The following is a 23,122-nucleotide window of genomic DNA, read 5'->3' as shown; positions in this document are numbered from 1 at the left end:
TCAGTGTTACTTCTTGCCTTTTTTCATGAAGTCTTGTTTTGCTGAAGATATATATCTATAGATATAGATCTATATAGATATATGTCGACATATATCTATATAGATCTATAGATATATAGGTATATATCTATGTATCTAGATATAGATCTATATCTATAGATCTATATAGATCTATAGATATCTATATAGATCTATAGATATATAGGTATATATCTATATATCTAGATATAGATCTATATCTATAGATCTATATACATATATACATATAGATAGAGATATATATATACATAACTCTGAGAAATATAACAATCAGGATTAAATGATTTAACTCTCATAGGCACCAGGATGGAAAAATAGCAGGAGTTTGACTACTTTCCCTCAGTTTCCTCATTGCTCCTTTCTAGCAATGTTGTCAATCCACTCCTTTCCATTGAGCCTTTTCTTTTTTGTTTTGAGGGAATCATTGGCATAGCTATACACACACACACACACACTCTCTCTCTCTCTCTCTCTCTCTCTCAATTGGGATTATACTGAATATCATTCTGCTTTAAAACTTTTACACAGCATGAAAATTGTTTATCAGTATTATTTATATTGGTTACTTAATATTCTGTTATAGGATTCTATCCTATTATTGGATGTCAGTGTCTTTTCTAGACATTTACTATTTGAATAGCATTGGCCTGTGTATCCTTGTACGTGAGTCTTCATGCATATCTGCTAAGGTTTTCTTTGGGTATTTTTGGGCCATATGGATTGAAGAGAAGTGTGTCCATTAGGGGCACTGTGGGGCCAGTGTAGTTAGCACGCTGGCCATGGAACTTGGAGAGGTTCTGGGTTTCTTCAAGCTCCCATTTCCCTTTCTGTAAAAATTGGGAGTATTTATAACCCCTGCCTCATAAGCTCAGTGTTGTTAGTGCTTAATTACTCTTGGTAATTAGCTTTATGATCATCTAGCTATGCCAATGATTCCCTCAAAACAAAAAAGAAAAGGCTCTGGAAAGGAGTGGATTGAGAGCACTGCTTGAAAGAAACAATGAGGAAATGAAGGAAGTAGTCAAACTCCTGCTATTTTTCCATCTTGGTACCTATGAGAGTTAAATCATTCAATCCTGAATGTTATGTTTCTCAGTGTTAATATCACACAATCATTTTAAGTTACCACTTAGACTCATTCATGTGACTATTTCATATGTATGGGGAGGCCTGAATACTTACTTACAAACCCCTGATTTTAGCACAAGAGATAAGCCTTTTTCAGTAAAGGATCAGAGAGTAAACATTCTCATTTTGTGGAAATGGTCATCTCTACAGTTGTCATGTGAAAACAGCTTCTGGGTAGTAACGAAATGAGTGATACAGATGTTTTCCAATAAAACTTTGTTAAACATTTTTGTTCACATGAGTTGTTCCATACGTTCCATACATTGTACCCAGATCAAATAAACCTTCTCTATCAGTCTTCCTCTTCCTTTGCCTCCTGCTTCCTAAAGCAATTTCAACAGGTTTCATTGTTGTGTTCTCAAACAATATTTAAGTACTTCAATCACATTCACCCTCCTTTTTGTTCTCCTTTGCCTGATTCCCACTCTCCAACCAAACCTGTTTTACATTCCTGTCATTCATTTTTTTTTCAATTGTATAACAACTATCCAACAAAACTTTCTGAATGAGTGATTTTGACCCATGGACTACAGTTTGTTAACTCTAACAGAAAGTTGTTTTTTAATTTAATTTTATTGTCAAAGTGATGTACAGAGGGGTTACAGTTACATACATAAGATAGTGAGTACATTTCTTGTTGAACATTGTTACCCTCTCCCTTGTTTTTCTCCCATTTTTCCTCTCCCTAGTGTCCCCCCAAGTTGTATATAATCTTGTGAGTATTGCTGTTGTATTGGTTCACCCTTTGTCCTTTGTCTCACCATTTCGTGGTTCCCGTCCTTTCCCTAATTCAGATTTAAGAAATCGTCCAAGATAGCATGAGGTTTTGGTAGAGGGAGTAGGAGTGATACATGAATGGTTGCCATTTGCAGAAATGCTATTCAAAATAGCTAGGTTTGCAGTTCAACCAACAGGCTTAAATAGATCATGGTGAGTACTGAAGAGGCAGGGGAGCTGGTAGCTTAACCCACTCTGATTGCCAAAGTTGTTTTTTTTTTTTCCTTTTGTTATTCTTGATAAGCATGGGATTTTGCCCTGACCACCACTATCCTGTCCTATGTAGCAATGCTGTCGGGCTGCAAGGAATTTTATCAGCTACCTCTAACACCTGACCTGGTTTTTAGTTGCTAATGAGCTATTTCATATTCTTTCTAAGTGACCCTCTTTATTAGAAGTAGTTGTGATTACAACATACTTGTTCCCAATGTGTGGCAAGTCTAGATGTTGTAATGGTTCTAGATTCCCAGGCTCTCTTAACAAGCATACTGCACTGTCCCAGGACCCAGGAACATAACAGAATTACTCTTTGCGTTATTTCTCTTATATTCACTCCAACACTTTAGACCCTTATTCACATTGAACTCCCTGATGTCTTATGAAAGCTTGTCTTATTTTATGAGATCAAGACTGAGGACCAGGGAAGAGCTTGGCAGGGATAAGGCCATCGTTACCATGACTCTGTTTGCCCATTGTTGTGCTTCTAATTCTTCATTCCCTTCATCTCTGTGTTTTTGCTTCCCTTGATCTGTCAAATAGAAAAAGAGTTTTATTCTTGAAGACCACAGAGAAAGCCTTGACTAGGAAGGGATGCTGGAGCACTATTTTAAAAGATTTCTAAAGCCTTCCGCCTTCATTACCAGAGGTCTACATTTTTATGAAAGTAACAGGTCAGAAAGGAGTATTTTTTCCCTTTTGATTTCAGTCACCTTCGGCCTTTTGCTGTCAGAACACCCACATATGAGAGGCAGAAGGAGACAGCCACTGTAACCAGGATCCCTTTGGGATCAGAGCCATTTCAACGCTGCCAGGTCTCCCTTGGTGGGTGGCTTATAAATAGAATATTTCCCCTTTTAAACCTGAGAAGGATGGAAGCATTAATGGGCATGGCAGCCTGGCCTCTTCTGCACTGGTCCACGAGTCAGTCAGCTGAGCACACCTTCCCCTCCAGCTTTCCATCCCTGCCTGCCAGGACTGAGCTGATGGAGACACATGCTTGCTTGCTGTACTTCCAGATCCCCCTGAGGCCTTCTTAGCCCTTTTTCTTCTCCCTCCTTTCTGAGCCATACAGGTTCCTGTAGCCATCACTTTCATCTTCCAAACCTCAGTCAGGCAAGAGGGTGTAATTCTAGCTTGCCCAGGTGCTGACTTTCTGCACCTTGCTTTTCTGTGAGGAGTTTTGTGTGCAACCCAGTTGCTGTGGCTGCTTTAAGTTCAAATTATATTTAGTTGAGCAGTGACACCTCAGCTCTAGAATGGTCTGTCTGGGGGCAGAGGCTGGAGAGAGAGGAAACATTTCTCAGAGGTTTTATAATGTGGCTTCCCAGTTATTTTATGTGGTGAGATTCTGTCCCTCAAGAATAGGATGAGTAATGGTGCTCCTTGAGCTTGCCTGGAAAATCAGAAGCTTTTCTGCTTTTCCTGAAAGATACCTAACAAATTCACTCTCTTAGCTTTAGATTGACAGAAGCAGCCAGTGCGTGACTTTATCTTGGCCTAATACTCCCCTTTCCCTCATGACATGGGCTTTGTACTGACAGCAGACTACATCCTGGACAGGTGTGAGTCAACCCTTGGCATCCTAGGTTGGGCTGTAGCCAGGCAACAGTGAGCAGGTCCCTAGCTGCTGCTTAACTCGTTATGCTCTGTGCAAAAGATTGTTGAGACAGAGACTGACTGTTGTACATTAGCCACCAAGTGAAGGCTTTCAGTTGTAATAGTTAAGATTTGGTAAGCTTGAACTATGTATTGGTAAGTGTACTCAATGTCTGATATACATTGTGTCATTTGAAAAAATGCTTTTTATGAAGCTGTCTGCCATACCTTACCCATCCGATGAAGCCTTGCTCTGACACAGCTCTTCAGTTTTGAGGTGTTATAGTGGATTGAGAGCTTGCAGATGTTGAGTATCACGGGAAATACCTTCTCCTAAGCAAATGTGCAACCCTCAGCTCAGCCTGTGCTACTCATGAACCGACAAGCTGTCTGCCACCTTTGGCCATTTTACCCTTGCTGAGAATGGGGACAGCCTTTATAGCTATTCCAGAGCCTCCTACCTCAGTGGAGGACTGAGAGGGTTATTCCAGGTCAGGGAACATTTCATCTCATTTCCTGCTACTGTCTTACTTTCTTTACTGTATATCTCTTTAAGTTCATTTTTCTCTGTTTGACTCTCAAAACTATGGGAAAGAAAGTATGTGCTTGCGTGTCTGGTAACTCTTGGGAAGAACATTCTGATGGCAGTGTTGGTGCTGGAGGTCAGGGCATGAATGTGATCCAGTCAGGGCTGCTTTTCTCATGCTTTCCATAGCAGGGCCCTAAATTCTTAGCAGGTACTAATGTGTTCATACAGGTGCTTCCAACTGCAGGCTACTGGCCTGTGGAGGTCTTTTAACCTATTGGTTCTTGATGTCTCAGCCAGTTAAAGTAAGAGAATTGTACTTGTTCAGTCAGGAAGCAATTACTGAACTGTCAGCATGAGCAAAGGAGCTAAAGTCTCTGCTATACCATTTTTTAAAAATTTAATTAAATTTGTTTATACTAAAAAGAAGAAATATATACTAACAAGAAAGTTTTTTAAAGTATTAAAAATTATTTATACTGATACATAAAAATTGTCCATATTGTTGGGATAAGTACAAGTTTCCACTGTGTAACGTGGAGCTTACACTATGGAGAGAAATGGACAATCAACAGGAAATGACTAGCACAAGGCGTAATTTTAGGTGGCGATAAATACTATAAAGAAATAAAAGCAAGTGGCTAGAGAATGAGCTAGTTCAGCTAGCTGGAGCAGGAAGGCTTCTCTAATGAGGTGATATATAAGAAGAAACCTGAAAGGAAGGAAGGAGGTCTCTCAGAAATTAACAGATGAATATGGGTGACAGAAGGACCAGCATGGGCAAAGGCCCTGGGGTGGCAAGAGGAACTAGTTATATTCCAGAACTATTAAGAAGAATAACTGTGGCTGCATGGAAAAAACCCTGGAGGGGAGTGATCCAGTAAGAACTAGATCATATGAGGTCAGTAATTAGATTGTGTTCATAGCACTATGAACAATAACTAGAGGAATGACACAAGCTGACTGTGCCTTTAAAAGATGACCCTGGCTGCTGATGAAAAGCAAACTCTCTAGGGGTTGAAAAGAGAAGCAAGAGGTTATCACAGCAGTCCAGGGAAAAGATGATGTAGACTTGTGTATGGGTATTAGAGATGAGTCTGATGAGAGGTAGTTGGATTCTAGATACATTTTTAATTTTTACTGACAGGCTTGCTAATGGAGTATATGTGAGGTGAGAATTAGATATGTGCTGTAAGGGCAAGTAAGGAATCAAACATGGCTAGAGGAATAAGACCACTGGTAGGATATGGTACCCTCCATCTTGTCCTTTCAACCAGATTTAATATGGTGCCTAGCCTCTCATATGTATGATTTGTATATTTCCTTCATGATCTATTTTTTTAATGCATGTGCACAACATTGAGTATTATTGACCATTTCTGTAAGTTAGTTTATCCCCTTTTACCTCCATTTATTTAAAAAGGAAAGATAACATGTATGATAAATCAGTAGCTTTCTCTTTTTATTAAAATAGACATGTAGCTAGCAGAAATGTTTGTGAGTATATCCATTAGCCCAAGCCAAGATTATATGTTAAGATCCATAGCGTTGGTGAATCACTTGTGTCCAGTGGGGAAGGTGGTATATTGACTGGTGACTAAGCCAATAATCAGTTTTGTTTGTCTGTGGTGATAATAGTTTGAGTTGCTTCCTGTTTCTCCAAGTGGTGTTCTCACATCCCACCCACTAGGTACTAAAGTATAATCTCAGGGAGAGGGCCAGGGATTTACATTGTAAAGATTACACCTTGCTTCTTTTGTCTCATGGAGTTGAGAAATGCTATTAAAATAGAAAAAGGGTCTAGAAAACCTGATCCCTATTATCTTTCTGACTACTGGTAAAACTCTGCAAAATGTAGATGAGAATGAATTCAAGAATTAGATTGAGTAAGAACCCTGCTTCCCTACTGCTTAACCCCATGGTTTTATAGCAGCTCCTAAATCTAACTGAGTCTAGAGTTCCTGTCTACAAAACATAGATGATGAGGAGGAGGAGGAGGAAGAGGAGGAAGAAGAGGAGGAGGCAGGGTAAAGGAAGAAGAGAATGAAGAGGTAGAAGAGGAAAAGGAGGGTGAAGAGGAGGATAAGCTGATGCTTTTAAGTGCATAGCTCAGAGCAAATAGTCTGTGTCAGTAAGTGTTAGCTACTATTAGTAGTGTTACTACTTAACATAGTGAGCCTGGTTTTTCTCATTGTAAAAACTTAACAGAGATGTTGGAAAAATCAAATAAGTGCAGCTTATTTAGTTTCTAAACTGTTATGTATTATACCTCATTTTACTCATTAGTGTGAAAACACAGCAAGGAGTTATTACTAAGAAAAGTAGCAACATTTACCCAATGGGGTTATCATAAGAATCACATGAAATTGGGTATGAATCAACTAGACAGCTAGATTGAAATATAAGGTTGTAGATTAAGGTTGTAGATACATCTTAAAATCAATACTCCAAGATGAAAGTATTTATTGATCACCACATAAATAGTAGTTGTTGTCTATTTCATTTGATTTTCATGACAGCCTTAGGGAGTTGTCCCCACTGTACAGCTGAGGTTGGTGTCTCACCCCATACCAGATACATCTCAGCCAGAAGTGTCAGGGATAGGATTATAATCCAGATGTGTCTGGGTTTTTAAAATGATCATTCTTTTTTTTTAAATAGAGGAATATATTGAAACTTTATTTAAATATAGATAGATATAGATATACACATTACCTTATATCTAGTATTCTTCTTATCTTTAAGTAGCCATCCAAAGGGGTTTCAATTTGACAGGTCAGTTTATAAGTATAATACTTTTTTGTTGTTGTTGTTGGTCATGAGGCTTGACCTCTGGGCCTGGGTGCTGTCCCTCAGCTCTTCCGCTCAAGGCTAGCACTCTACCACTTGAGCCACTGCGCCACTTCCAATACTTCTTGATTAATGTCATCCCCTTCAATCATTTTCCCTCATCTCTCTCAACCCCACTTATCCACTAAAGTTATATGACTCTATTTTCTCAGCATTATTAATGATATTTACACATTGTTAAAATAGTAGTATGTGTACTATTCTTTTAGTTAGTTTTGTTCTTAATATATATTTGTATTGTAAAGATACTATACAGAGGGGTTACAGTTACATAAGCATGGTAATGAGTGCATTTCCTGTGGAGCATTGTTACCCCCTTCTTTGTTTTTCCCCTACCATCACTTTCCTCCCTTCCTCCCCAGCTCCTCCCTCCTTTCCCCCCACCCCTGCAAAGTTGTAAAATTCATTTTCAACATGCTGTCTTGTACATCGCATTGCAACAGTGGGTCATCCTGTATCCTTATTTCAGAATTTTGTTATTTCCCTTCCCCTCCCCAAATTAGAAAAAAATGTATATATAAGATGCAGGACACCAGAATCAAATACAGTGACAACAGGGGTTGTACCATGGGGGAAGAACATACACAGAAGCAAAAAAAAAAAGTCACATTATAAGTACATTAAAAAGAACAACAAAAAAGATAAAATCTCATGTCCCTATCATGGGGTCCATTTTGCTTAGCATCAGGTTATATGTTCATATGTACATAGCTTTTGACCTCTTCTGGTTGTCCTAGACATATTCTAGTTATTGAAGATAAGGGAAACCATGGGACCTATGTTTCTTTGAGTCTGGCTTACTTCACTTAATATATTTTTTTCCAAGTCTTTCCATTTCCTAACAAATGGGGTGGTGTCATTCTTTCTGATGGAGGCATAGAATTCTGTTATATGGATATGTATGCACCACATTTTCTTGATCCATTCATTTACTGAGCGGCTTCTCCATACCTATCTGCCTGCATGGTTCAACTAATACTAGCCAAAGAAATGTCTAGTGCATCTTAGGTAGTGGAGCAAAATAGGGTCTTAGGCCTCTGAGCTAGGATTGAAATTGCCAAAGCAGAGAATTTAGATTCGAATTATTAAAAATTTACTTGCTATGTTTCTTGGGCCACACTGGAAGCTTGTGATAGTCACCATCATGGAGATTGGTTTTCCAGGGGCTACAACTCGGAGAACCTTAGAACCCTGAGCTTTTCATGATAAGGAGAAAGGGCATGAGCGCATCTGGTCCTTTCTTGGAGTGTGTGAGCCAGTCAGAAAGCCATCTTCCAGGTGACTTTGTGATTATTTCAGTGTGGCTGTTTTTCTTCATGGTCTTTAGTGATGCTGAAATTGATTAAACTCACAATGAACAAAGCAGGCTAGACTAGAAAGAGCAAATCATACTGGGAAATTGAGTAAATTTCTGCAGTAAGAGTATGCATCTGCAACTGCCCAGGAGATGGCCTACTCATAGCAGCTCCAGACAGTCTCCCATGTCTCTCTAGACAATCTCCTATGTCCCTCCAGACTGGCTTCCATGTCCCCCCAAATAAGCTCCCATAACCCTCTGGACAGGAGGGATTTTCTTGTACTTTCATGAGTTTTTCTTGCACCTTCATGTAGTCTTCCAGCACATCCAGAAAATGCCATTCTCTCACACAATGAAGGAATGATTCATTGTTGCTTATTAGATATAGGCCTTTATGGCCTTGATTTGCAAATAAGCTGAGTGAGTTGATTTTTGATTAGTTGAAGAGACGAAAATCCCAGATTATCTCCTGAGTCCTCCTTGCCTGTGGCCACAGGGGCAGTGAACCACATATGTAGATGGATCAGCCAAGAAAGCTTTGACCCTTTTGACAAGTGGTCAGTCTACACAGACGAAGCCAGGACCCCCTTATACCTATTGATGGTAGAATTGAAACATTGAGGTAACAGTTGGGTACCAGTCCACAAGCACTGGCAGTGTTGTAGACACCTTTAGGAAGCGAGAGCACAGCTTCATCTGTGATTATCAAGCATTTCAGAGTTGTAGATGCTCCATTGTCAAACATCTGCTGGATAATCAGCCCAGAGGAGAACCTGGAGGTGGTCAGCACATTTAGCAGTACACCTTCACTGGCTCCTATGTTGCCTCCAGTCTTTATCAGCTACACATCACTCAGGGTTTCAGTGATGTCCCTGGTGACTTTAGTGGTGATGTTAGAGCCTGGGAGAAGACCAGTGTTCTGGGCTGGCATGATGGCTTCACATGGAGCAATGGTACCATCATGAGTGGCAGCTGACACTTCGTTGGCCAGCAGCATGTTCTCACTGGATATCTCACCTGACTGTGAGGTCCTCTTTGGTGAACTTTCAACCAACATGAACATAGTGAACTTTCCCCAGATATGAGGCAACAGTTTCTCTAGAGGTAGATTGTTTGCCAGATTCTCTAGGATGGCCTGTGCGTCATGGTGTTTTGTCCATTAGTGCCACAGCTTTCCTTCAAAGAGACTTGCTTTTCTGATGCAACTGCTTGGAGGCCACATCATCTGTTCCCACAATGAAGTGTTTGGATGATCATCATAAAGCTGGATGATCCTAAGGAAGTAGTTGGACTTCCAGGTCTTCCTGTCTCCTCTAGACATCACAACTATATCAAGGACTGCTTTGTAGAGGTTAAAGAAAATGTCACTCTCATGAGGACAAAACAACTTTTTAAAAGAAAATTGAATATTCCTGGTGGATGGTGGAAATTCTGACTGGCAAAATGCTGTTGAATACCAGCTTAAAGTGGTAATCCTTTTTAATGTATGACAAGACTAATTTAGATGGTGGGTTCTTCTCTTAGGGCATAAGGCTAAAGATTTATATGATCTAAAGAGAAACTAGAGTATTAGCCCCCTCATTTGTCAATGGATTTGTCTTCTGAGTGTTTGATTAGAATTCCTAGGATACATATATACAGTAACTTTGAAGTGTTCCCTCATAGTGCTGTTCTTGCAGACTGTATGTTGATCAGACAACCTATACTATGGAAAGTCTCTTGCATACAAAATTAGTGTTTAGCCATTTCTTGCCTCATTGTTTGTTTTTCTGAGTTCTGAGGGTTGAAGCTAAGTAATAGCAGGCCAGTGGTTTTTAAGAAAACCACTTGGGCTGAAGAGTGAGGTCTGTTGGGAAGTACAAGTCTCTAAGGGGAAAAAGCGTTTTTGCTTTCTGGTAGCTTTGTCCATGGTCTACTTAGCCTGGTATGGAAAAGACTCCCTGTTAACCCTAGACTCAGACATGTTGTGTTCAATGAAAAGATACCCTAATAAACAAGCAAAGGAATTTTTTAAAAAGCCCAGGAAAATTGTAACTTGGTCTATCTTCCCCCCTTTCATATTTTGGCTTGCACAGATTTTGTTTTTCCTTTCTCTTGGAATCATTCTTGGGACTGTACTGGTAGGTGGTAATACCTCTTTGTATTGGCACAGGAAGGAAGGAAGTGGTTAGATCAGGCCATTCATTTCTTTATTTAACCTTTATATCCTCACAAAGGATGACACAGCCAAGGACCAGAGAGCTTAAATAACTTATCTAGTCTCATAGAGGTTTTATCAGCTGCAATTTTAAAAGGCCATTTTGACTCCACAATATTGACTTTCATCAACTTTAATCAGTCACTGATTTTCCTATCCATGTATCCTGAGAGCGCACGCACGCACACACACACACACACACACACACACACACACACACACACACACACTGAGTATAACACTATTATACATAGTGAAAGAAATATAATAGAGAAGGAAATAAATAAGTAAAGATGTGGACCATTGTCTTCATGATTGCATATTTTAGTTTAATATTAAATATGTTTTTCACAGTCACAGAAATACAACTTTGTAGTTGTATGGTATATTCTGAAAGAGACTGATGGCATTATGGCCAAATGTGATATGGAATATTAACCTGGGGTGGGGGTGGGGATCAGAGGAGGCTTGAGGGGATATCTTTGTTACTTGGGCCAAAGAGACTTAGGTATGATCCACTCATAGCCTGTGCAGAGGCCCTTGAGTAGCCAGCTGGGACCACTACTGAGTCAAGGTTAGGATTTGGGTTATCCTCCTGAGAACAGTGTGGTATCACAGGTAGAATGGCACCATGGAAATATAGTCTGATTTTCTCAAGGTCACGTTTATTACAAGGTAGAGGACAGATAATGAGAAACAAGGGGAGGTATGAAGAGACTAGTTTGGAAGCTGTGCAGTTGGTCTATAATAGATGATGGATGTAGGGTCAGGAAGTGGTGGTGGTGATGGAGAGAGCTAGACAAAATGGAGAGACATTAGATAAAATTGAGGGACTTGGTGATAATTTGGACATAGGGGGTTATGAGCAAGAAAGGCGGTGCCAAAGGTACTGTTCATGGCTTTGTTACAGTTCATGCAGACAGATAGACAGACACAGAAACACAGACACATACACACACACACACACACACACACACACACACACACACACACACGTGCATGCGCACCACTATCAGCACCATCTCCTCTACCTACAGCTTCATTTAGAAAAAAAAAAGATGATAAGAGCCAAGGGAAAATATGTTAGGAGTACGAGCAGCTACAGAGCAAGGTGGTGGCTTTTTGGACGTAATTATGGTAGTTACAGTCATGGTTACAAGGATTTACCAGACTCTTTCATTAGGACAAGAAAAATATTTGATTATACCTGGCTTTGTGTGGTTCTTTTCAGCACCTTGTGGTACAGCAGTCAGTCTATGATTCTGAATTCATTTCAGAATGATAGCCTAGACCTAGTCTCTCAGGCACTCTCTTCCATTTCTTGATTTGACCTAGAACTTGTCAAGTTTACTAAACGTTTACCCATTTTTACTATGTTCTTACATTCTCCACAGAACTTTGACAAAATGAGCTTGTGTGATTCTGGCTCTTCCTTTTTCATCTTTTAAAAGGAGATACAGAAACAAAGTTTCAAAGATCAAAGTAAAAGTTCAGAAGATGGCACATTTCTTAGTTGGCCTGGATATCATTCAGTACAAGACAGTGTGAGCTGCCTAGTGCTAACCTGAGCAGAGTGAACTTAAGGCTAAAGGAGGAAGAAAGGCCAGTATAAGCCTTAGCCATAGGACGGAGACATTGACCCTGGGAACCACAGATCCTGCAGCAAGTCATCGAAAGTCAAATTAAGGGAATAATGCAAGCCTAGTAGATATTTAATGAGAGATTATTTCTGGAGATTATAAGGATACAGAAATTGCAAACAAATCCCTGACCTTTTCCGAGCCTTGGCTCAGGGAAAGAGCTGAATCACCTGCTTGAGGGGATTAAGGACAGCCGCTTCCATCTGGCGGCCACTTTCTCTGTCATTTGTAAACTGTGCTCTGTGGTGACAGTGCTGTAAACCTTTTAGTGGGAATTTACTTTTCAGACTAGGAGATCTCAATTAACTTAAATTATGTACCCACTAGGCAGAGATCAGGGCTAATGATCTGCTTATGTGTACACTGTAGTCCCTGTCACATTAATGGTCCTCAGTCCATGTTAAATAATGAAACAGCTGTTATTAGTAACCTAATTTGTGATGTCAGCAGGAAACTAGAAGTCAAACTGTATGTGCACACACATGCACATGTGTGAGTGTGTGTATATAAAAGAGAAGCAACTGAGACCCAGAGATGGGAAGTGCTGGGGGCATTGTAACTTGTACCATTTCTAGTTTAGAGATTTAGAACAATGCAATGGTCGCTAAACTGTATTTCATGAATTCTTTGTTGGAGACACTCTTGTTTAATATGGGTTCCACTTCTTAACACAAAGCTGAAAATAATTATCAAACATGTACCGTTATAACAAATTTCTGTCTAGCAGAGAGCAACCTTGATCATAATCATTGGCTTTGTAATATGTAAATATATATACATTTGACATTAGACAACTAATGTTTATGTGCAAGTTCTGTGTAAAGGGGTTTTGCTGGCATATAGCAAGTTGGAGCAACTCTAACATTGAGGGAAAAAAACTACGATAATTTACTCCAAAATTGAATGCAGGGGTTCTTATTTTTGCCTTTTTTTTTTTTTTTGCAAAGTAGTAGTTAATACAGGTGTTGGAATTAAATTCCTTCCTGCATACATATTGAAAGTTCCATTAATCCTTTCCACCACATACTACTTCCACAGATAGGGATATTATTTCTGACAATGTCACCAAAAAAGCCTCCAGGACTGATTTGCCTTGTCAGGCTTTTGCCCAACTCTGTCTTTGTTTTTCAACTAGTTGGGCTTATGCCTTGTGTTTTAACCACTGGGCCAGGTTTTTTCCAATTTTTCAAAATATTTCTTGATGTTTATGGGTCAGAAAATGGTCCTTTTGCAGAGCAGAGTTCATCAATGTGTAGAATAAGACAATTTTCACAAACTTGCTCTTAAAATGCTAAATTCAAAGTCAGTCTCAGTAGCTCCCAAAGCACTGTGCACAGTGATTATTCCTCTTCCCATAAACTCCTTTGAGGACTATGACTTTGAAAAGAGTCTCTAAAAGACTAAAACTGCCTACTGAATAAACATTTTGGAAATCTCCTTAAGCACAAAAAAGTAATTCCCTGACAAATACTTTCCAGCAGGCTGTATTCTGACTACTGTACAAAGGAATGAATGTCCTCCCTTCCACATGAAAAGATGCCCAGCATCATTAATCTTCAGGGAAATGCAAATCAAAACCACAGACAAATAACTCTTGACACCCACTAGGATGACTACAATAAAAAAAAGACCATAATAAATGTTGGCAAGGATGTAGGGAAACTGGAACACTTACACTGCACTAGTGGGAATGTAAAATGGTACAGCTGCTTTGTAAAACAATTTGGTAGTTCCTCAAGAAGTCAAGCATAGATTTACCCTTTGACCCGAGATTATGCTATATGTCTACACAGACTTGGACACAGATGTTCATAGTCACATTATACTTAATAGCCACAAATGGAAACAACTGAAATGTCAAACAACTGATGAATAAGTACCAGATGGTATATATGGATATAAATAGATATACAGATACACACAATATAATATTACTGAGCCTTAAAAGGAGTGATGTACTTACGCTACATGGATGAACCTTGAAAACATAAGTGAAAGAAGCCAGATATGAGAGATCATATATTTTATTATTTCACAGGTGTGCAGCATATATAAAGAGGAAAGTCATATTCATAAGGAAAGCCAATTCATGGTGGATCCTGGAATGGGGGATGGGAAAGATGGAGAGTATATAGGGTTTTTCTGGGGGAAGAAGGGACCAAAATGTTCTGGAGCTAGTGGTGATAAATTCCTTGCTTTGCAAACATACAAGCAACAGCCAAATTGTGCACTTAAAGTAGGTGAACTTTATGGTACATTAATTATATCTTAGTAAAATTACCCATTTAAAATGAAAACAAATTCTGCTCTGGATTCCAACTGCTATTTAAACTGTGTGTTGCATATTATAACCGTATTTGAAAATTTTCAGTTTAATGGAGTTTTATCTGGAATAATAATCCCAGTCTGGTGTGTATACCAGAATGCTTCTAATCAGAATGCTCACGATAGCACCATTTGCAGAATAAATACTTGACCCATACTGGAAAGCCTAGAGGGTTAACTAATAGGTGTGTGTGTATGTGTGTGTGTGTGTGTGTGTGATTGGACCTGAACTCTGGGCCTGGGGGCTATCCTTCAGCTCAAGGCTAGCACTCTACCACTTGAGCCATAGTGCCACTTCTGGCTTTTTCTGCTTATGTGGTGCTGAGGATTCGAATGCAGTACTTCGAGCAAGGCAAGCATTCTACCACTGAACCACCTTCCCAACCCCTCCCTTTTTGGGCATTTTTGTTGTTATTATAAAAGTGATATATAGAGGGGTTACAGTTATGTCAGATAAAGATTTCTGTTTTAATAATATTTTATTGTAAAGGTGATGCACAGAGGTGTTACAGTTACACAAGTAAGGTAATGAGTATATTTCTTGTCAGTTTTACCCTCTCCCTCATTTTCTTCCACTTTTCCTCTTCCCCAATTCCAACCTTCCCAAGTTGTAAAGTTAATTTCCAACAGCATGTCTGCCAGTATCACTGTTGTACTGGTTCACCCTTTATCCTTTGTCTTACCATTTTGTTATTCCTCTTTCCTTCCCCAAAGCAGATAAATGTATGTACAAGACATAGGGTATCAAAATCAAAAACAGTGACAGCAGGGGATAAGCCAAAGGGGGGTGGAAATGAAAGAAAAAAGAAATAACTTCACACAGTGCATTAAAAACAACAACACAGAACCAATGCAACAGCAATATACACAAGACAATGTATTGGAAGTGATTTGTCAACTTGCAGGGTGAGGTGGTGGTGGAGGGTGGTGGGAAAGAAAGTAGAAGAGGAATGAGGGAAGGGGTAACAAGTTTGACAAGAAATATACTTACTGTCTTATGTAGCTGTAACCACTCTGTATATCACCTTGACAATAATAATAAAAGAAGAAATAAAAGACAAATATTTGGGTAGAAAAAAAACTAACCCTCTAGAAACCTAGCTTCATGGTTTCTCTCATTTGTAATAATTAGTATATGTCTAGGATAGTCCTAGCAGAAGATCAGCTCAATAGCTATGTACATATGACCATATAAAATATTGCTAATTGAAATGAACTCCAAGATATTGAAATGAGGATTTTTAAAAATCTTTTGTTTTCTTTCTTTCTTTCTTTCTTTCTTTCTTTCTTTCTTTCTTTCTTTCTTTCTTTCTTTCTTTCTTTCTTTCTTTCTTCCTTCTTCTTCTTCTTTTTTTTTTTTTTTGATTGGTTATGGGGCTTTGAACTCTGGACGTAGGCACTGTCCCTGAGCTTTTTCCCTCAAGGCTAGTACTCTACCACTTTGAGCCACAGCACCACTTCCAGTTTTCTGGGGGTTAATGGAGATAAGAGTCTCATGAACTTTCTTGCCCAGGCTGTTGTTGAACTGCCATCTAAGACCTCAGTCTTCTGAATAGCTAGCTAATGCAGCTGCCAGCACCCGACTAAGAGTATATATCTTTTTAAACAGTGTCACTGCTTCCCTTGTTCTCTCCCAGTTTTGTCCTCCTGTCCCTACCCACAAGCTCTGTAGTTCATTTCCAACATAGTATCTTTCCAGTGCCACTGGTGCATTTGTTCTCCCTTTGTCCCATCATTTCTGTGCCTCCTCCCATTAATCCTCCCAAAGATAGATAAATGAACAAATAAGACAAAAGGAAAAGAAAACACAAACAGCAACTAAGAAAAAAGCGTCTTAGCAGGGCGCTGGTGGCTCATGCCTGTAATCCTAGCTATTCAGGAGGCTGAGATCTGAGGATCACGGTTCAAAGCCAGCCTGGGCAAGGAAAGTCTGTGAGACTTTTATCTCCAATAAACAACTAGAAAACCAGAAGTGGCGCTGTGGCTCAAGTGGTAGAGTGCTCACCTTGAGCTGAAGAGCTGAGGGATAGCGCCCAAGCCCAGAGTTCAAGCCCCACGACTGACCAAAAAGAAAAAAGTAGCCTCTTGTTTTCATTTCCTGAATTCATGTAGATAAACATTATTTTATAGGATCAATTGCACATATGTACCAGAATTAATTCTAAATGGATCAAAGACCTCAATGTAAGCCCAGATACCATAAAAACATTACAAGAAGGGGTAGGGGAAACACTATGGCTCCTAGGCATGGGTTGAAACTTCCTAAGTAAAAATGCAGAATTACAACAAATCAAAGACAGACTGGATAAATAGTATTCCATAAAAGTGAACAGTGTCTGCATGTGAAAGGACATAGCTAACAAGATAAATAGAAAGCCCATGGAATGGGAGATTTTTTTTTTTTTTTACCAGCTATGTATCTGATAAGGGCCTTATATCTAAAATGTACCTAAAGCTCAAAAAGTTACCACCCCCCCCCGCAATAAACCCTCAAAGAAACAATCACTCAATTAACAAATGGGTTAAAGAGATTTCTTTAGAAGAAGGAAGAATGGACAATAGACACATGAAGAAATGTTCAACATTTCTGGCCATAAAAGAAATGTAAACCAAAACAACACTGAGATGTTACCTCAGCCCAGTTAGAATGGCCATTATCAAGAAAACTAACAGTCAGCTTCTTAGCTGTCTTAAGGAATAAGAAGAATGATCTGTGTGGCACGTAATTTTCTGGGGTTGATAGTTGTTATTTTCTTGTTTTTCTTCTGGTTCTATACTTACATACACTTTGGTAAGAAATTTTGGAGAATTTTTCTCTTTTTACTTTGATTTTGGCTATTTTCAGTGATTTTTCAGATTTTAGATCTGATTACACCAAGGATTTGAGAAAGATTTCATTTGGATGAGCCAAGATAAGTTCAGATATTGCTCAGTTCTCATATAATGAAAACTGGTTTTTTCCCTGAATGATCACAGATCATTTGGAATTAACCTATCTTCACACTCTCAACCACACCTTCCTTCACTCCCATCATGGATCTATAGAAGGTCTTGTCCCAATGTCTTGAGGAGATCAAGGAGGAGCCCATTTTTACAGATGACCATACACATTTATCCTGGGAACCAAAGCATTGTGGGAAGGGCTGGTAGATTTCCATGCTCCTAGTTGCCAGATTAGAAACTTGGCTTTTCATTGTGGGAGAGGTTGTTGCTGTGGGGTATATATTTTCTGAGTGACACTAGTAGGTTGTGAAGCAAGTTGAGAAGCCTCTCACCACCTGCTGATTTGCAACAGGGAAGGTTGGCTGGACTACCTGAGCATTTCTAACTATAGCAGCTTCTTTGTCCTTGACTGTTTTAATTTTCCTCTGGGTTATTTTCTTCCCCCTTTCCCTCTTCATTTTCCTTTTTTTCTAGTTACCTGAACAGGATTATACATTAACTTAGGGTCATATATAAGGCCGTATTTGTTATGGACTCTGGACAAGCCTCCATATATTAACTTTGCAACACTGGAGAAGTTTAGTATTTACAAACTTCTGATTCTTCATCTGTAATATGAAACTGATGATAGACATCATTATCTTGCATGACCAGTTAGAATTAAAAGAGATAATCTTAGTATATAGCACATGCCCAACATTTTTGTTGTTTGAAGGTGACCATAGGCAGTCCTACACTTCCATCCTAAGATTCCTTCACTGTGCTCCCATTTCTTCAGTTATAAATGGTGGATTCAGTTGCTGGTTACTTTAACTTGAAGTTACTGTGAGAACTCTCAGGCAAAGTGCTTAGACCTTACTAGCATATGATAGTTCTTAATTGATGCCAGCTCATTTTTAAACTCTATTTTCATTATTTTTTATTTCTCCATGGAAAAAATTAAAGGACACATGACCATATCATGCGATAATTGTCATTGGATTGGTCACAGCTTACTTACCCTGAAGTTGATTTGCACAACCAGGACTTGACTGCCTTTCTTTTGCTCTTTCAGCTGCACAGTTGGATAGCATTGGCTTCAGCATCATCAGGAAATGCATCCATGCTGTGGAAACCAGAGGTAAAGTAGTTTAACAGATGACATTCTTCTTCTGGCAGGTCAAGCATCTGGAGAGACGTCAGACCTGCTACCTGCTGTTATCCAATTTTCAATGACTTATTAATTCCCCAATACCATAGTTCATATGTTTCCAAAATCACATTGAGCTGAAGCAGGAATTGTCTATCTGCTTCATGTTATCTATCTCTTTGGCTAATAAGAGGAGTGTTCTAAATACGTAAGTGTAAAATACATAGGTTTATAGAAACCAGAAATTGAAATTTATTTATTAAAATACTTCAAGGCATAGTTATGATATCGTAGTAGCTATGTTTGTTGGTGAACAAGTTCTCTTTTTCCTAAGATGAGTCTGATAGTGGTGAAACCTAGAAGTGGTGATATTTCTAGATGTCTGGAGTAACTGTAATATGTTAGGAAAATAGCTATGATTTTTGGACCACAGTGCAGGCCACTGTTAATGCCACTGTGGTTTTCTGCCTACATTCATAATGGAAGGAAATATGTGTGATGTCAGTTATATGTCAGTGGAAATAACAATGTATAATTACTTTCCTGTCTAAGTCATAAACCTCTGGATTCTTTTCAGTCAGTGAACAGAGTTGTGGAATTGGGGTTAAAAACTGCTGTTCTGGGGAGTTGGTTAGGATTCTGGGTCCAGAGAAAGGGTATGGCCCCTGTTGAGTACTGACCTTTCCTGGATCCACTGGAACAGACGTTGAGATTAGAGAGGCTGGTTCAGCCCATAGTGTCTATTCTCTTCTCAGAGACTGCCACAAAGGAGAATCCTCACTTTTGTCAGGTTGGAGCTTTGAGGGCTCTGGTCTGTTGTACTCTGAGAAAAAACTATTAACCATCTTTTCACTGGATTTTATTTGAACCATTGTCAGAGATGAAAATCTTGTTTATTCCACAGCCTCTCCAACAACCAGCCCTTTTTATCTATTGAAAAGAAAGCCTTCTATTTTAAAACAGGGTCATAACCTTACCAGTTGTGAAATATAAACTTCTTTATAAAGGCCACAAAACTTTGACTAAATGGAGGGGGAAAAGGGTACAACCTCTTGAGCCTCTTATGCCTATGTGTCTAATCAATTTTCTTTCCAAAAAAATTTTTAATTGCATTTATTTTTATTTTTTAATTTATTTTTTAGAAACAATTTTAAGTGTTTAGCAAAGTGTCATGATAGGTTGCAAAGATATATAAAGTATGTCCAGGGACTACAATGTGGAAGTAGATAGGAATTGATCATAAAGATTAAACATTAAGGTATTTATACAGCAGTATTGTTCACATGCATAATCAAGACCTGGCCAAATATTACAAAATTTGATTAAGTCAACAATGGTTCAGTTATGCAGTAAAAAACTACTTTAATCAGTCCAAGTATCTGGGACTCAAGCCTTGAAGTTCAAGACCAGCCAAAGAAAACAGTTTGCAAGGAAAATAATATTCCCAGGTGTGTAGTATGCTTAAATAGGAGGATTGAGGTCCTAGACAGCTAAAGGGTAAAAGTAAGACCCTATTTGAAAAAACTTAAAAAAACTAAAGGGACTGGAGGTTTAGCCCAAAGACATAGAGCTCCTACCTAGCAAGCCCAACAATATGAATTCAAGCCCCAGCATTACAATAATGAAACATACTGCACAAATTATGAGTCACTACTATAAATATATTTCTTCCATTGTTTCCCTCCCTTTCTATCCCTCCTTTTTGTTCTTTTCCCTTCCATCCATCTATTCATTCCTACCTCCCTTTCTCTTGCCATCTTTCTCTGTCTCATTTTCCCTACTTTTCTCTTTTTCTCTCTGAGACAGGGTTTCTTTATGTAGCACAAGCTGGCCTTAACTCCTGATCTTCCTGCCTCCTCTTCCTCCTCCCCAGTGCTGGGACTATGTATGTACCACCATGTTTAACTATTTTCTTAATTATATACCTTAAGAGGAAGGTGAAGTTACAGAAACCTGTCCAATTGAGCCCATTCTGGTGGTTGCAGGAGAAGATACCTGTTGTACAGGTGCCAGTGTGTCATTTTTTTCTACCTTCCTTTGATTTACCTATTTGCTTTACTCTAGTTTTTAATTTTTGGGTGTTTATATATAATAAGGCATTTTTTCAACAGGAGTCTAAATTTGCTTTTCATTTGAAAAGAATTGAGTGTGAAATAAGGAACACAGGGTTAACAAAGTAGAGGCAAAAAGATGGAGCCAATAGTGAATGTACACCACTCGCACCAACACTTTGCCTAAGGTGGGCCACTATCTCTGAGTTTCTAACAATTAAAACCAAGAGGGAGATCTGATCATTTTTAACTCTTTTCAGAATCTATTACAGATCCAAAGTGTTCCTGTCTCTTTTTCTATTTTGCTTTTGCATGCTAGGCAAATGATCTGTCTTGAGTCACATCTCCAGCTTTTTTTGTTAGTATTCTGTTTCTGAGTTAGGTCCTCCCTAACTTGGCCAGGGCTAGTCTCTTAACTCTCAGTCCTTCCCTTTGATTTGATTTGATGTTAGTTAGTGGTCCTGAGCATCTGACACTGGTCTTTGGGCATGCACTGTATTGATGAGCTTTCTCTCCCCCGCCCGTAGAAGATTTTCATTTGACCCAAATAAGAAAGGAGGACACTATGAGTGAAATAGCATTCAGGAAGTGGGCATTTCCCTCTTACCAGGCATTTGTGTATACACATATCTGTGGGGAGCAGGGATGAACAATAATCCAAATGATCTAGGATTCATTGGTAATTGTCCACTGGGAGCCAGGATTGTGTAAAGTGTTAGGAAAGCTCAGGGGTAAGAGAAAGAGAGTTAATTCAGACTTTTCAAGTTGACACACTTAACAAATTCTCTGTGACTGAGGAATATGGGACTGGTCCTCAGTGTTCCGGGCTAGGATCCATCTAGAACGAGAGGCATGATCTAAAGTGGCTTCAGCCCTAAAATTCTATCAGTCTTTGGTTTTCCTCCTTGTTTCAGTTTTGTATAGGCCTTGTGGAAGACACTAAAACATGAGAACTGATTTTTTTTTCCCCCAGCAAATACATGTTGGCTTCCCTGTGCAGGTTATAGTGGCTGTCTGTTCATTATTTTATATCCTATACTGACCTAAGGCCTGGGTGCATAATAGTGACCAAATAGAATGCTATACTTGGAGTTTTTGTTTCTATTGTGAAGAAAAATGGACAAACAAGGAACCAAATTAAAAGACAATTTTAGTGCTACCTATGCCTGTAATCTTTTTTTTTTTAATTTAATTTTATTTTATTTGTGAACATACTGTACAGAGGGGTTACAATTGCATGGGCAGGATAATACGTACATTTCTTACCAAGCATTGCAGCCTCCTCCTTTGTTTACCCTTCCCATCCCTTCCCAGCCTCCCCCCTCCCCCCATCCCTATCCTTCTCCTTCCCCCCTCCCCCCGCACCAACTTTGTAAAGCTCGTTTTGGACATGACAACTTGTACTTCTCATTGTTGCATCAGATCCACCTGTATCCTTAAACAACTGGTTTTTCCCCATCTCCTCCACAAGTTATACTGACATCAAATATAGTGAAAGCAGGGGTTATACTGTGGGGGAGGGACATACAAAGCAACAAAGAGATAATCTTATAAATGCGTTAGAAACACATGTATGAAAGAAAAAACATTAAAATACATAGCTAAGGGTTCATTTTCCTGACATCACATTATCTGACCTTTTCCGCTTGACTCGTACATATACTAGATATTGCAAATAAGGGAAACCATGGGACCTATGTTTCTTTGGGCCTGGCTTACTTCACTTAATATAATTTTTTCCAAGTTTTTCCATTTCCTAACAAATGGGGCAATGTCATTCTTTCTGATGGAGGCATAGAATTCCATTGTGTATATATACCACATTTTCTTGATCCATTCATCTACTGAGGGGCATCTGGGTTGGTTCCATATCTTAGCTATGGTAAATAATGCTGCAATAAACATAGTTGTGGTGGTAGCTTTAGTGTGGTCTTGTTTGTAAGCATTTGGGTAAATGCCCAAAAGTGGGATTGCTGGGTCATAGGGGAGTTCTATGTGAAGTCTTTTGAGGAACCTCCATACTGCTTTCCAAAGTGGTTGGACAAGTTTACATTCCCACCAACAATGAAGTAAGGTTCCTTTCTGTCCACATCCCCTCCAGCATCTGTTGTTATTAGAGTTCTTGATTTTTGCCGTTCTTTCTGGGGTGAGGTGATATCTCAATGTTGTTTTGATTTGCATTTCTTTTATGGCTAGGGATGTTGAACATTTCTTCATGTGTCTATTGGCCATCCTTCTTTCTTCTTCAGAGAAGTTTCTCTTTAAGTCTTTCGCCCACTTATTTATTGGGCAGTTGTTTCTTTGGGGATTTGTGGTTGGGGGGTTTAATTTTTTGAGTTCCAAGTATATTTTAGATATGAGACCCTTGTCCGTTGTATGGCTAGTAAAGATCTTCTCCCAATCTG

The 23,122-nt window shown here is 39.0% G+C and overlaps 1 protein-coding gene across 4 annotated transcripts in view; it reads left to right on the top strand.

The window, feature by feature from the left end:
• Arhgap26 (Rho GTPase activating protein 26) overlaps nucleotides 1-23,122 on the top strand; it is a 462,007-nt gene that overhangs the window by 234,647 nt on the left and 204,238 nt on the right. For all 4 annotated transcript variants that reach the window (XM_013020413.1, XM_013020415.1, XM_013020414.1 and 1 more), the window contains one exon: nucleotides 18,592-18,657. In XM_013020413.1, the coding sequence (XP_012875867.1) occupies nucleotides 18,592-18,657 (66 nt within the window). The remainder of the gene's footprint in view (nucleotides 1-18,591; nucleotides 18,658-23,122) is intronic.

This window comes from Dipodomys ordii, unplaced genomic scaffold, assembly GCF_000151885.1.
Source record: "Dipodomys ordii isolate 6190 unplaced genomic scaffold, Dord_2.0 Scaffold50, whole genome shotgun sequence".
Lineage (NCBI taxonomy): Eukaryota > Metazoa > Chordata > Mammalia > Rodentia > Heteromyidae > Dipodomys > Dipodomys ordii.
This window is presented reverse-complemented; position numbering and strand designations above follow the sequence as displayed.